Consider the following 13,481-nt stretch of genomic DNA (forward strand, 5'->3'; position numbering starts at 1 on the left):
TAAATGAAGGAGCAGGGTTGCATTTCTCCACCGCACGGGGACAGGGAGCCCCGGCCCCTCACCAGCACCCTTGTACGAGGTCGGTGTTACCTCTCAGCCCCAGAGGGGGGGACAACCACAGGCCCAAGGATCTCGCCCTTCTTTTTGCAGCGGGTGAGGTACAGAGCCAGACCTGCCTCTTCTTACTCCCAAATTAAAAAATTAATAAATAAAAGCATTAAAAGCCACAGAATAACGTGGAAGACACAAAAAAGCTGGAGGGCGGGAGGAAAAGAAGAAAGCAGGAAAAGTGATTCGACACAGAATTGTTTAATAAGGGAAAGTAAATAATCAGGGAGAGAAGCGAGAACAATTTATTCACACTAAATGCTGAATCTAAAAATATTCAAACCAAACCTGGCCGTGCCAGTCTGTGCAGTGAGACCCACGGGTCCTTCCCCACGCAACGGGCATGGGAGAAAGCAGGAAGGAAACGGGGCATGTACACGAGAGACAAACAGGGGGGAAGAAGAGGAGGAAGCTGGAGCAAGGGGCTCCTCGGGGGACAGAGGGGAAGCGCCAGGTCTCCTCCAGGAGGGCTGCTGGTGTGGGCGGCTCTGCTGGGGGCTGCTCCCCATCCCTGCCCGGTGCTGGATCTGGGGAAAGAGAGATGGGTGGCACCTCAGGGTGGTGATGTTGGGCGGCTCTGCACCTCCAGCATCTCTCAGGGCAATAGCTGGACCCATGCCAGCACACTGCAACCAACAGCGGGCAGCCAGGATGCTCCGACACCCCGCTGGCACCCGGCTGCTTGCACACCCCGGCCTCCAGCCCCATCGAGCTGGGTGCCAGCAGCACCCCGCCAGCTTCAGGCATGTCCCGGCCTCATCTGCCCGTGGACCATGCTTGTGAATGGGCATCTGCTGGCAGACACCCCCTTGGAAGCCGAAAGGAGCTGCTGTGGGCTCAAGGATCGGCCCCATGCCCTCCCAAGGGAGGACAGAGACACCCCAGCATCCCCATTAAGCTCTGGGAGCCTTCCTAAAAGCTAGAAACCCGCGCCTGCCCACACACTGCAGAGCGAGGTGGCTGCAGAAAAAGCCAAGCAAGGAGGAGAAAAAAAAACAACCGAGCAAACAACCCACTAAAACTCCTGGCCCGTACGGTGCGAGACAAAAAAAAAACGCCTCCACACATTTTTCCAGCAATATTTAGGAGTTCCCCATCCCCCTGTCGCAGCTGCTGAAAGCAAGGCGACACAACGGGGCTTGGCACGAGGACGGGGAGGGGAGGCTGAGCAGGGACCCCACGCACCCCGGCTCGCGGCACCCCGCTTCCCCGCCTCGCAGACACGCTCTTCCTGCGGGCAGAGCGGAGGAAGCCACTCTTTCCTCTCTCTGAGGCTGTCCCAGCCTTCGGGAGGAGCGCGCTGGTCTTCAGAGGCATTTGGGAACGCGGCACTGAGCCCTGCAGGACCGGGCAGGAGCTGGTGTGGCCTTGTAGGAAAGGGGAAACTGAGGCAGGGAGTGCAGAGCCACACTGCTCAAAGGCAGAGCCTTAAAACTACGCTCAGCTGATGACTGACCTCGCTGAAAGGTGCTGCTGTTTCCACAGAAAACCCCAGCTTTACCAGCACGGGGTTGTGGGGCTGACACTACGCACTTCTAAGTGCATTGACCCAAGCGGTCCCCCAAGGGTTTGGGGCAGGAGGCCGAAGCACAGCCCCAACCCCTCGCCCTGCTCCAGCCACGTGCTGCTGAGAGCTCTCTGGTGACAACCAGCAGTGACTGCAGGGCACCAGAGGGGCCCTTGGCTCGTGGAGAGATGCCCCGCGATGGCGCACCGAGGGTATTTTTCCCTTGACCAACCTCATCCTTATCCAAGGGCTCCTGCGTCGCTTGCTCCCAGCTCCACCCGGCTTCTCCCAAAGCAGCCAACAGTTTCTCCCAGTCTGTCTTCAGAAAACCTTGGATGAAGAAAGAAATATGTCAAAGAAGCGGTCACCCTGCGTACAACAGCAAATTAAACCAACGCTCTGAACGTGTCCTCGCAGCAGGAATCGGCCGCAGGCACCAACTGCTGGGTCACGCCAGCACAGATCTGCAGGACCCTATAATCAGGTTGTCCCAAGCTTTCTGCCTGCTGCGAGGTCTGCCAGCGTGCTTGACCACTCTCTGGGGCCGATGTGCCAAGGATCAGAGAGTTTTCTTGCTGCTTGCAGGAGCCCTCGCAGCCAGGAGGCGATGGGTTTGCTGCTCTGGGTGCCAAAAAAAGACCCAGGAGACCACAGCGAGGGCAGGGATGGGAGCTCCACTGATCAAAATGCTTCAGATCCAGCGGGCAAAGTTGGAGGGAATGGTCTGGCCAGAATAGGGCCATGCTGAGGACAGGGGTGGAAGAGCAGGTACCAGGGATTTCTTTGCTCCCTGCTTGTGGGCAGCCCAGACGATGACGCTCAGAGCACACACAGAATCGTCAGAGGTAGACCCGTGCCGAATGCGTCCCCTTCCAGTGGTTATACAACAGACTATCAGGAGGTGTATCTGTAAGTTATTTTGTCCTAAACAGATCCCAGCTCTTCCAGTGCCTGGAACAGACAAGCTGGCTCACGCCGGGTTCTGGGGACACGGCAGGCAGGCTGCTCGATTAACTTCCATCACGCACCAGTAGCTGCTGCGGGAACAAGGCCTGGATGTTGGGCTTTCTTTAACCAATTTGATAAATCTGGTGTGCCTGGGAAGTGCCTTGCCTCGAGCCTTGGATTTTCCTCGTCCAGAGCCCAGAGACAGCACAGCTGTGACGGACTTGGCACGGAGACACCCTCAGGGTGCGGGTGGCAGCTGCGTGCCGTGGGGAGCCAGAGCATCGCACCTCCGGCCTCGGCATCCTCCTGCCTCCTCACCCCGCTGGGAAAGGCTCGCCTGGAGCACGGTGACTTGCCCTTAGTCACATCCTGGCCAGTTAAACCGGGCTGTGCCGAGCCGGATGGAGGCGTGGGTGCTCCGTGCTGCGCAGCGGGCTGACCGCAGCAGGGTGCGAGTCCCATTTCGGCCAAGAATCCGGGGGAGACGAGCCTGCCTCCGTGGCCACGGCCACGCAAGGCGTGCCACGAAGCCTGCGTGGCCCAGGTGCATCCATCAGAGCCCCTCGATGCGCCCCGTCCCTGTTGTCCCCTGCTCCCCGCAGCCAGCAGCGGGCACCCGGCGCGGCCCCACGCGTGTCGGTGGCAGCTTAGCCCGGCTGCCTCAGCCCGGCTCGGCACGGTTTGAAGGCTGACAGTGCCACCTGGTGCCGCGAGGGGATGCCGATGCCCTGCTCTGCGGGCTGACAGCGGGGGGACAGGACATCGGGGTGCCCCCCAGCAGGACGGGGCTGGGAGCCCACCTGTAGGCAGGGAGCGCGCTGCGGGGCTCTGCGCGCAGCTCCAGCGTCGCGGGGCTGCCGTCAGCCGCCTCCAAAAGCGGCTCCTCTTCGCTCTCCAGTCCCAGCGAACTGCCCGAGGCGTGAGGCTGCAGGGAAAAAATGTGCATAAAGGCCATCAGAGTTGATAAAATGCCTCTGCACAAGCTTGATTCCGATGTAACGCCATTTCCAGCGGCTGTTCGTGATGAAAAATGCTAGGTTTCCCCACCACCACCGAGCCAATTTACCAACCATCCACCTCAGGAGTGCTTCACGCAGGTGAGGGGCTCTCTCCGGGTACAGATGGGAAACTGAAGCAAGCAGGGGAAGAGGCTGGCCCCGGGTCACACAGGGAACAAGAGACAAAATCCTGCAGGAGTTTGGCTCCGGGCTCCCACACCCTAACCCTTAACTTAGCTCTCGGCCCCCGTATTTCTCCAGGCAGTGGCAGGATCTGCAGCATGGTTATGCTGGCTGGAAAAGGAAATCTATTAAAAATAAATAACAATAAAATAAACTTTCTGACGGGTTCAGGCAGTTCCCCAAGACTGCTGTTAAAACACTGCCCCGGAGTCCCCCTCTGCTGCCTGGAACAAAGCATCGACCGTTTCTGAGCTGATTTAGTGTGCTGCACCAGCCGGCAGAGAGGGGGCCTGATTTGTCTGGTGTCTCCGTGCTGCACCGTTCACACCCACAGCTACGCTCCAACAGAGCGGGTTTATTAAAGCTTTATTAAGGCACGAGCCCTCCAACACCCCAGCTCCTTCCTGCTGCTCCCCCAGGTCCCGCGTCGGCACCTCTCCGAGCCCTGGCCCCGCAGCTGGAGGCTCGGCTCTGCTCCAGGTTTGTGCCTCTGCCGCAAACCTGCCTTGGTTTTGTTGTCTGGGTTGGAGACACCCACCCTCCTCCACCCGTGGCCTCACTTTGTCCTGCAGATACGAGGGGAAAACACCAGCATCCCCAGCCAGACCCCTATCTCAGATGAAGACCGAGTCTGTAGGGTCGTCTCTTGTTCTATTTGGGATCAATGTGTTAGGTAAGTTATTGCAACAAGATCGTCAGACAGCAAGATAATTCTGCACGTGCAGCTCGCTCCAGGGCTGCTGGGTGACATTTTCCCCAATTAAACAACCATGGTCACAGTGGGGGCTGTAAGATGACCAGGAAGGGAAACCCAAAGGCCTGGCTCTTGCTGCTAGCCCCTTTTCCCACCCATCCATCTCTTTTTGGCAAATATCCCAACACCCATCACAGCCCTGCAGCACCCTGAGACCATTTCCTTGCTCAGCTGGAAAGGACGTGGGGGTGCAGAAGAGCTTCAGAGACACCCCTGAGAGCCCACAGCCCCGATGCGTTGGTGCCTGGACAGTGCCAGCACCATCCACGCTGATCCCTCCCTACACCTCTTCTTAGGTCTGCGGGCACTTAGACTTGCCCAAAAATCCTTCTCACCGCCTTCTCCCCGCGCTCCACATCCTCTCACCAACCTTACGCGAAGCCCACTGCTGTCTGTTCATGCTGATGAGCCTGTTCCACATGGAGAGCTCTGCTTTGGAGGATCCTGCACCCTGACCTGCTGTTTAAGACAAGGCCGGAGAAAGCAGTGACTCCCCAGAGCCACCGTCCCCCTTCCATGCTGCCCTTGGCACGGCAATCAAACATTTCAAAGGGGACACTGTGCCAGGTCCAGATCCTCCAGTACCAGGAAAGCAAACGGACCTGCTGCCGGGCACGCCTGGCACTGGATTCAGTGGAAAAGAGGCTGAGGGGCCCCATCCCATCCCATCCCATCCCATCCCATCCCATCCCATCCCATCCCATCCCATCCCATCCCATCCCCATCCCATCCCATCCCCATCCCCATCCCCATCCCCATCCCACCCCTGGGTGATTTTCAGCACTCTCTGCTCAAGCCCTTGGGTACTCCCCCAGTGGTCTGGCTCCCCGGGCATTCCCCTGGTTGGCAGCCTCCGACACATGGTTTCGATGCCAGCATTTAGCCAGCAGACAGCCTGCAGCACTAGCCCCTAGGCTTGTACCCCAAAAAGCAGCATACAGACCCGAAGAAGGGCTACCGGTGCCTGGGACCAGCCAGCTGCCCTGGGCAGCCCTCATACCCTCAGGTTTGGGGGGAAGGAAAGGGGCTCCTTGCCCTCTAATCCATCCTCTCACCTTTCAGGAGCTGCCCTTTGTCCCATTCAGCATCAAAGCCCGCAGAAAATGTCAGCTCGGGGCTTGCAGAGCCCGTAATGTCTTCAGCAGCAGCACCCGGACCTTGGAGGAGCCCATCCCTGGGTGCAAAGAAGAATCGGGCATGACTGAACGAAGGCATGAGCAGCATGGCCATTTCGGACCCCCTAGCAGCACAGTTGGACCCAACTGCACCCCGCCAGCAGCCAGGAGAGGCCCAGGAGCACAGAGGTTCCTGATGGGTGCCACCATTTGTGGGGAGCAACCTGGGGAGCCTCAGGGAATGGAGCCTGCCTCGGGGTACAGGACACCCTGAAACACCACACAGGTTCGGGAAGCCAACTGTGGCCTTACTGGGAGTGCTTGGCTCATTTCAGTGTTCTAAGTAGAAAAAAAAAAAAAAAAAAGGCTACTGGCTGTTTATAATATCCAACCGAGCAGCTTTCTGCAAAGGATCGCCTGCTTGGGATCTGACGAGGCTGATGCAGCCAAGGGGGCTTCACTGTATCCCTTCGGACACCTGCATCCACAAAGACACGGCACTGAAGCGACTGAGGCCCCAAGCCACCCCCCACCCACGCTTACATCTCCAGAGCTTTGTCCCCGAAAGCTTCTGCCGGGGCCACCCCGCCAGCTGCATCCTGCTGGGCCCCGCCGCCAGCAGGAGCCTCCTGCCCGTCACCGGCCACCTCCAGCTCCGTGTCGCTGGTGCCGGCGCTCAGGCAGCTCCTGCTGCTCCCCAGGGAGCCCCCCAGGCTGAGCTCCCGCAGCTCCCGCAGCAGCTCCGTGCCCTCCCTCTCCGCATCCCCCAGGGGCTCCCAGTACGGGCCCTGCTGGCCCCCGGGCTCCCTGTGGGCAGGTGAGACCCGCTCTCCCTGCGAGCTGCCAGGGTCCCCGGTGGTGCCCGGCTCTTGGCGCTCCGCTCTGGGCCCCTGTGTCCCCAGAGCGCTTCGGTGGTAGCCGAAGAGCCCCCTGAGGAGCTGGAGCAGGGAGGGACGGCTGGGCACAGCCTGCGGGGCGTCCATGGCTGCCAGCGCCAGCAGCGGGGCCGGCCGGTGGCACAACGGCTGGGATTGGGATTCGAATCCAACGGCCCCAACGGCCCCGGAACACGGAGCTGGGCTCTGAAATGAGCTGAGGGGGAAGGATGGCACCAAGGGGGGCAACGCGTGCACAGCCTGGGGCTGGGGGAGCAGAGGGACCCCCCAAAAATGAAGCCTCTCTTCTACCCACAGCAACTCACTCCCGCTGCACGCCCACCTCCGCCGCGGCTTGGCCCAGCCCGGGGGTTTTGCACCGTTAAGGGAGGTGGGAGGGGGGCTCACATGAAAGGCTCGGGCACCATCCGGCAGCACAACATCAGCAGGCCAACAAGAGGCTAAAACCCTACTTCTTCAGGCAGCAGCAGAGCAAATGACTTTGCAAACAACTTTTAAAAGGAGTTTGCCACTGCGCTGCGATACGTTCATGACAACGACGGCAGCAGCAGAACCAGCAGCAAACCCAACAAACTATTTCTCCCCTGGGCACTCAGGCACAGCTTCAGGGTTTTCCTAGGACTGGGATCACAGGCAGGGGCACGATGTCTCTTCCTGCGCTCGGCAGAGCCATGCTGTAGCTGCAGTGCCACCGGCACAAAGCTTTCTCCACGGGTGTAGCAAGGCCCTCAGGGCAGCTCGCTGGGTGGAGTTTGGTTTTGCTTCCACGCTCAGAGTTTCTCCTGGCTGGCTCTGCCAGCATCTGCTCACCCGTGGATCTGCTACCCGTCAGCTAGCCCACAAGTGCAGGCTGCCAGAAGGGTTTTTCCCCCCCCCAAAACTCATCTAAAACTGCCGTGTCATCGTGATCAGTTGAAACTGAGATTCTTCCCCCACCCCAGCTGCATCCTCCTGTTTCCTTTCCTCTGCCATCGCCTGGCTCAGGCAGCCAGGCAGGGCAGGGTTCCCACAAAGCACAGTTTGCAGCCCTCCTCGCCGCAAAAATCGCCCCTTCTCATCAGCCCCTTGCTCTCCGTGGGGCGAGAGGAGGGCTGGGAACACACAGCTCACTGCAGCGCCCTTGCCAGCAGCAGCCCAGCTTTAGGCTGCATCAACCAGTCAGTGAAATCACTCCCTAAAAAACGCCACAAGTCCAGAAACCAGAGGCTCCTCGTGAGGCTGTTCTGCACCTTTGTGCTTACCCCGGCAAAAGGGGCTGCAGGAAGCCAGGAAATTTTCACGTCTGTATCTGCAGCCACGAAGCCAGCTTGGAATTTCTTCCCCATTGCTTCTACATCTTAAAAGCACAGCAATACGAAGCAGGGGTTTAGACCATGTGTCAAATGATCCCGTAAATGCTTGCCATCACCATTTCCCAGTGCCCATATCGGCCGTTCCCATAGCAGAGCTAGTGCTTTCACACCGATTTCCCCGTTGTCCCCAATATCTCTCCCCTCTTTAACACTCTCCAGCAGCCGTTTGCAGACATCGCAGCACCTGCAGCCCAAGTGCCTGCTCCCCACCGAGAACTCAGCCCCCACAACCCCTTTGCTGTGGACACAGAGGATTTGTCCCAGCCTTCAGCACAGCTTCTTTCTCAGTTTTCCCTGCTCAGCACAATTAGATTTATTCAGCTCGGAAGATCATAGCAATCTGGTGCTCGCCAAGTACCACTTTCCCAGCTGGTTTCAACAGCCATGCCACAGAGGCATCGTGCAACAGACCTGAGGTGGAAGAAAAGTGGTTTGCCACAAGGAAGAAGGAATTTAGATGAGATCCCCTTTTGCAAAAGCTCTCACCAGCACCGCCTTCTAGTGAGGTAATACAAATGAGGGATGGTAAATCTGAAATGGTGGTGAACTGAGGAACAGCCCAGGTTGAGGCAGTGTTGTGGAGAGAGAAGTGCAGGGCTCATCTGTACAGGATTCGTCCCCTGCAGTGCCTGTGCCGGTGTATAGTCTGAAACTGGGCATGGACAACGCCAGCTGTGCACAAGAAAAGCCACCACAGAACAAAGGTTGATGGTGGGGCCTCGAGACCCCCAGGTCCGGGCGTTTCTCTGGGAGGAAGGCAGACCCCTGGCTGCCAGCCTGATGGGGACAGGCCCCGTTAGCTGCTGCCTCACCTTCCTCTGCTCCATGGTTATGGTCCTATCCCCCCAAAAGCCGTTTCTGAGCAGGCACAGCTCTCCTGGCCCTTGTTCCCCTAGGTCACCGCAGGCATCCATCGCTTCCCCCATCGCAGCCGGCTCTTCGCTGGTGCCCAGGGGGCGAGGGCAGCTCTGGAGCCAGGGCTGTGCCCCCTGCATCTGGGCACTGCTTCCCCAGCGAAGCTCCAGCAGGCGTTCATCAAATCCTTTCGTTCTGCTCCCCTGGGCAGGGAACATCCCACAGGACACATCATCCCAGGGCACAAGCAGTGCCCCTACCATGGGGCAGACAGGTAATTGGATAATTACCAATCAAGCATTCAAACTGGCCCCAAATCCCTGCTTATCTGGCAGCTTGCAGCCCCAGCAGCAAAGCCCTTAGCAGCCTCCTTGGGGGAGAGGCTGGGGCAGCTCTGGGGCCAAGCCAAGCAGCCACCCCCTGCAGAACTATCTTGCTCTCCAGGGTGAATTACGCCCTTTCCTCCAGCCACGCTGTTGGGTTTTTTCCCTAACCTCGGTGGATTTCAGCTTTCCCAGGTGCGAGGCACCTCCACCACCACCAAGACTTTTGGCCTGGCAGCCCAAAGGAGAAGTGTCCTCCTGGAAACCTGAAATGGTCTGAGGGCTTTAACACAGCTCCTGGCCCTACCTGCCGGGGGAACCCGACGGAGGGCGAACCTGCAGCCTTCCCAAAGGCCAAAAAAAAAAACAAAAAAAAAAACCCTGGAGACCCCAGGGGAAGCAGAAGACACCCAGGGAATCACAGCAAGCAGGGTGCCGAGGAGCATCACACCACCCCTACACCTCTGGGCTCGGCACCCAGAGAACCTCCCCGGGTGTCCCGCAGCCGGGGGGTGCCCCCAGCCGAGGGGGTCCCCCAAATCCCCCCCAAACCCCCCAGGAGCATCCCCTGGGCGCACGGCGCTGCTCAAAGCGCTGCCGCGGCTCCTTTCCCACGCTCCGGCCGGGGAGGGCGCCTCTAGAGGGAGCTGAGCTGAGCCCTGCCCGGCTCCGCTTCTGCATCTATGGTCTGGGGTTGGGTTTCTAATTTTTTTTTTTTTTTTTCGGTCTCTCTTCTTCTTTTCCCTCCTCCTCCCCGGCCCTGCTCGCTTCCTTCCCCCGCGCCGCGCCGCTGCGCTCCGGGGAGGAGGCAGGAAGGGAGCGGCGGGGATGGGGCAGCTCCCCGGAGGGATGCGTTAGGGCTCCCCGCGACCCCCCCGGCCCCCCTGGACCCCGCCGGGAGCCGGTGAGTAGCGGGGACTCCCCCCCCAGCCTCCACCGGGATGCTCCTTCCCCCGCCCTCCCCGCCCCGGGCCGGGGCTGCTGAGCGCTGCCGGGGGTTGGGGGGGGATTGAAATGCACCGGGGGGACCCTGGGGAGGTGGGAGGGGGGGGGACGGAGCCCCAGGGCCTCATCCTGCACCCTCCTGGTGCGGGAGATTTGAACTACACAGCGTAATGCAGCGGGCAGCGATCTCCGGGCCGGAGCTGAAAGGTCTCGCTCCATGTTGAGCGCTGCCCCAAAGAGCAAACGTCGCCTCTTTTGGTGATGTTTTCTCCATTTTTTTTTCTTTTTTCCCCCTCCTCTCTTTTTTTTCTTCTCCTCCCCTGTTTCTTCCCTTGTGAGGCCACGACAGTGACAGCCCCCCCGGCACCCCCATGCTGAGCGTAGGGCGCTGGGAGGCGTGGGGCAGAGGGGTCTTTCGGGGCCATCGGTGACAAGAGCCGAGCCGTGCCGTGTTGGGGACCGTGGTGACATCAGGCCAGCTCCGTTCCGAGCCGTGACCTCAGCCCCGGGCATCACACGTGTGGCCCCGTGGGCTCAGCTGCATGGTTTCCTGCTCAGCACCACCAGGACACGGGGGGGGTGGCTGCAAGGTCCCCGTCCCCGACAGCTGCGGCCGTGGGGCTCGAGGGCAGGGTGGGCACGGGAAAGCACAAAAATGGGCAAACTTCCCCCGTTTGCTCGCTCCGGGGGGGGGGGGCTCTGCGCTGAGCGAGCAGGGGTTGGGGTCCTCTGGTCCTGCTGCCTCTTGCTTGTTGGTGGGATCGCTGCATGGGCCGGGGGCCAGGCATGTGAAATGCTTCTCCCAGGGGACGCTCCGTGCATTTCCTGGAATGGGATTTTCATAACGCATCGGAGGGCTGGGGCTGCACCCCCCCTGTTCCTGCGAGTCCCCGGCCCTCCTGCACCCCACAAATCGGCCTCCCACGCTGGGCTGGCCCTGGCATCTCCCTGCTGCCCGGGCACTGTCCTTTGGGAGAAAAGCTGGGAGAAATTGAGCGATGAGCACGTCCTGGGGGTGCTCAGGAAGTGTGTCAGAGGCCTTAGAGCAGAGTGAGAGAGGGTGAAACAAGGAACAGTTGAGGCAAAGGTCTTGTTAGGAGGGAAGCCTGCAGGAAGGCTGATCCTTTGGCACGTGTTCGTTAATAAAGATAAGGCTCCTGTGCCATGTCAGAGGTGTTGCTAAATCCACAGCCCAGGTGCTATCTGCTCCTTTTAACCCTTTGGGGCCTCCTACAAGAGCGAAAAGTCAGAGTGGAGGTGAATTGTCCTCTGGCTGAGTTAGACACCGCTCCTAGTGCCCTGCCGCCTCCCTGTGCCCTTTCCCGAGCCCTGGAGGACCTTCATTTTCTGCTGCCTTGGGCTGTCCTTAAGCGTCTGGGTGTTGTAATCCTCCTTCGCACCCTCCCTGCTCTCTCCTGGCACAACATTCTCATAACCAAGGGGAACGGGGCAAAGCAAAGGGGCAGCGACCAGGAAGCAGGAGGAACGAGGGCTCTGGGTACCGGAGAGGCCGGGCTGAGGCACTGGCGCCAGCAGAGGCGGGCAGCCAGCTAGCTCAGAAATTCATTTAGTTTGCAGGAGTGGGACTTTTGGGTCCCATCTGGGAGTGTGTTGCAGCCCCTCGGCACACACAGGGGACGGGGACACGGCCGCCGGTCCCAGATGTGCGCAGGAGGCCTGCGGTGCCCCGCGGTGCGAGAGAAGAAAGCGCTGCAAGAAACTATATTGAGAGGGGAAACTGAAAATGAAAGTTCCTCTACGGCCCCAGTCGCAGCTTGCAACACTCGCTTCCAAAGGCTTTGGCAGACAACAAGTGCGAAGCAACACATGAGTCAGCTGCAGCGCAGGCTCCGGAGTTGGGTGTTCCCCCAGACATCCTTCAGATGGAGCAGTCGGAGCCACATCAGAAATTCACGGTTCTTGGTGGTTGAGGTTTGGGCAGAGGCAGTGGGTCCACGTGAAACACGGCCGGCTGCATCAACAGCCTGTGCTGTAAAAGCTCCGGAGGCGATTAAACTCCGGCTGGACGCGTCCACGACCAGCACCGTGCTCAGCGCAGCCTCGGGCTGCAGCACTGCGGGGCACGGAAGGAATTCGTCCTGCTTTGGTTACCCACGAACGGACAGAGAACTGCCTCCAGTCTGCTCTTGCTTCCCTTTGAAGCCTTCAGATGGGAGGCGGGCTGCGACTTCAGCCTCGCTGAGCGTGCGTCTGCTGCTCCAGGCGCTCGCCGAGCTGCCCGCGCCGCATCCGTCCCTCCTCTGCTCCGCAGTCTGGCTCCCTGCCGCCCCAGGTCCTCAGCATGTTTTCAGCTTTTCCTTGGATGGCGATGTACGAGGTCGGGGAGGAAAAGGGAAATCCTGTCCTCGGAGGCGTGTAGGAAAAAACAGCACCTCCATCTGTGTGTCACCAGGGCTCAGAGTCCCTGGCTGCAGATATGCAAATACGTGAGGGCTTTCGAAGCCAGGCTGATAAACTTTGCATTTCCAGCCCCTCATCCCACCCTGGCTGGATACCGCACTTCACAATCTGTTTTATGATCTCCGTTTTTCTCTTCTGAATAATCGGTGTGAGGCTGTAAGCTTGGCCCAGGTGTTGCACTCCTAAGCTTGATGTAGGTGGTTATTTATCTGCAACCAGCACTTTTTTTTTTCAGTATTTATTTTTGGCCAGAATATGATTTAAACTTTTGGGTGTCAATGCGACCTCACGAATTTAAAGCTGGTGCAAATCAGAAAAACCTACCAGCTCAGCCCTGTAGAAGGCCTGGCCTGGGAACATGTACTGGCATGCTGAACAAAAGGCAAGCCGCCGCCGTGATCTAACCCCGACCTAAGCGGGCGGCCTCACTTCCTTCTCTGCACAAACCGGGGGTGATGTCAGTGTGATGAGCAGGGGGTAAAAGCTGCTGCTGAGAAATTTGCAGAGCCCTAAACACAGGTATGGTTTTAGGTTGCTTTTGAAGGTCGGGGGCAGTTGGAACTGGGCATTTGTTAACTTAATAGCAACTTGATAACTTAATTTTCTTATTCAGAGAGGAGCTGGGAAGACATAAGGAACGGGAAGTTAGGGCACCTGGATATAGGAAAAGAAAGACTGGCAGAAACTGTGGAAAACGAGCCAGAGGTGCTTGCAAAGGGGAATCGGTGTTGTTGCTGGGGCAGCTGGCTGTGGTCACAGCTTGGTTTGCTCTTGAGCAGTCACGGCCATGGCTTGGGCTGGCTGCAGTGGGGATGCAGTGGCTCAGCACCCGGCAGCCCTGCAACGCTTGGTGCTGGGGTTTTGGTTTCTTCCCAGCTCGAAGCTGCTGCAGATGATGCTGTTGTTTGGGCTGGAGAAGCACTTTGTGGGTCATGGGACAGCCAGTAGGTTTCCAGCAAGGGTGGGGAAGCAGGGTAGGGCACTGGGTGACTTTCCTGTTATGGCATATTACTGTCTGCAAACATCTTGATGGGAAGAAAGGAGAAATCTAGCCAAGGGACTCGGTGTGACCATGA

At 59.0% G+C, this 13,481-nt stretch overlaps 2 protein-coding genes across 2 annotated transcripts in view; one reads left to right on the top strand and one right to left on the bottom strand.

Annotated features, from left to right (window-relative positions):
- Positions 1-13,481, bottom strand: part of LOC310886945 (uncharacterized protein) — a 20,255-nt gene continuing 6,774 nt past the window's right edge. Inside the window, exons 2-6 of the mRNA XM_083812233.1 lie at positions 5,554-5,672; positions 4,869-4,957; positions 3,364-3,488; positions 1,848-1,945; positions 1-635 (exon numbers count right to left, since the gene is read on the bottom strand). Of these exons, the coding sequence (XP_083668359.1) occupies positions 1,855-1,945; positions 3,364-3,488; positions 4,869-4,957; positions 5,554-5,672 (424 nt within the window). The 3' untranslated portion in view covers positions 1-635; positions 1,848-1,854. The remainder of the gene's footprint in view (positions 636-1,847; positions 1,946-3,363; positions 3,489-4,868; positions 4,958-5,553; positions 5,673-13,481) is intronic.
- Positions 9,786-13,481, top strand: part of BAK1 (BCL2 antagonist/killer 1) — an 18,747-nt gene continuing 15,051 nt past the window's right edge. The window contains exon 1 of the mRNA XM_083812243.1: positions 9,786-9,943. The gene's annotated coding sequence lies outside the window, so the exon portion shown is untranslated. The remainder of the gene's footprint in view (positions 9,944-13,481) is intronic.

The sequence above is a fragment of the Anser anser genome (genome assembly GCF_964211835.1).
Source record: "Anser anser genome assembly, chromosome: 27".
Taxonomy (NCBI): Eukaryota; Metazoa; Chordata; class Aves; order Anseriformes; family Anatidae; genus Anser; species Anser anser.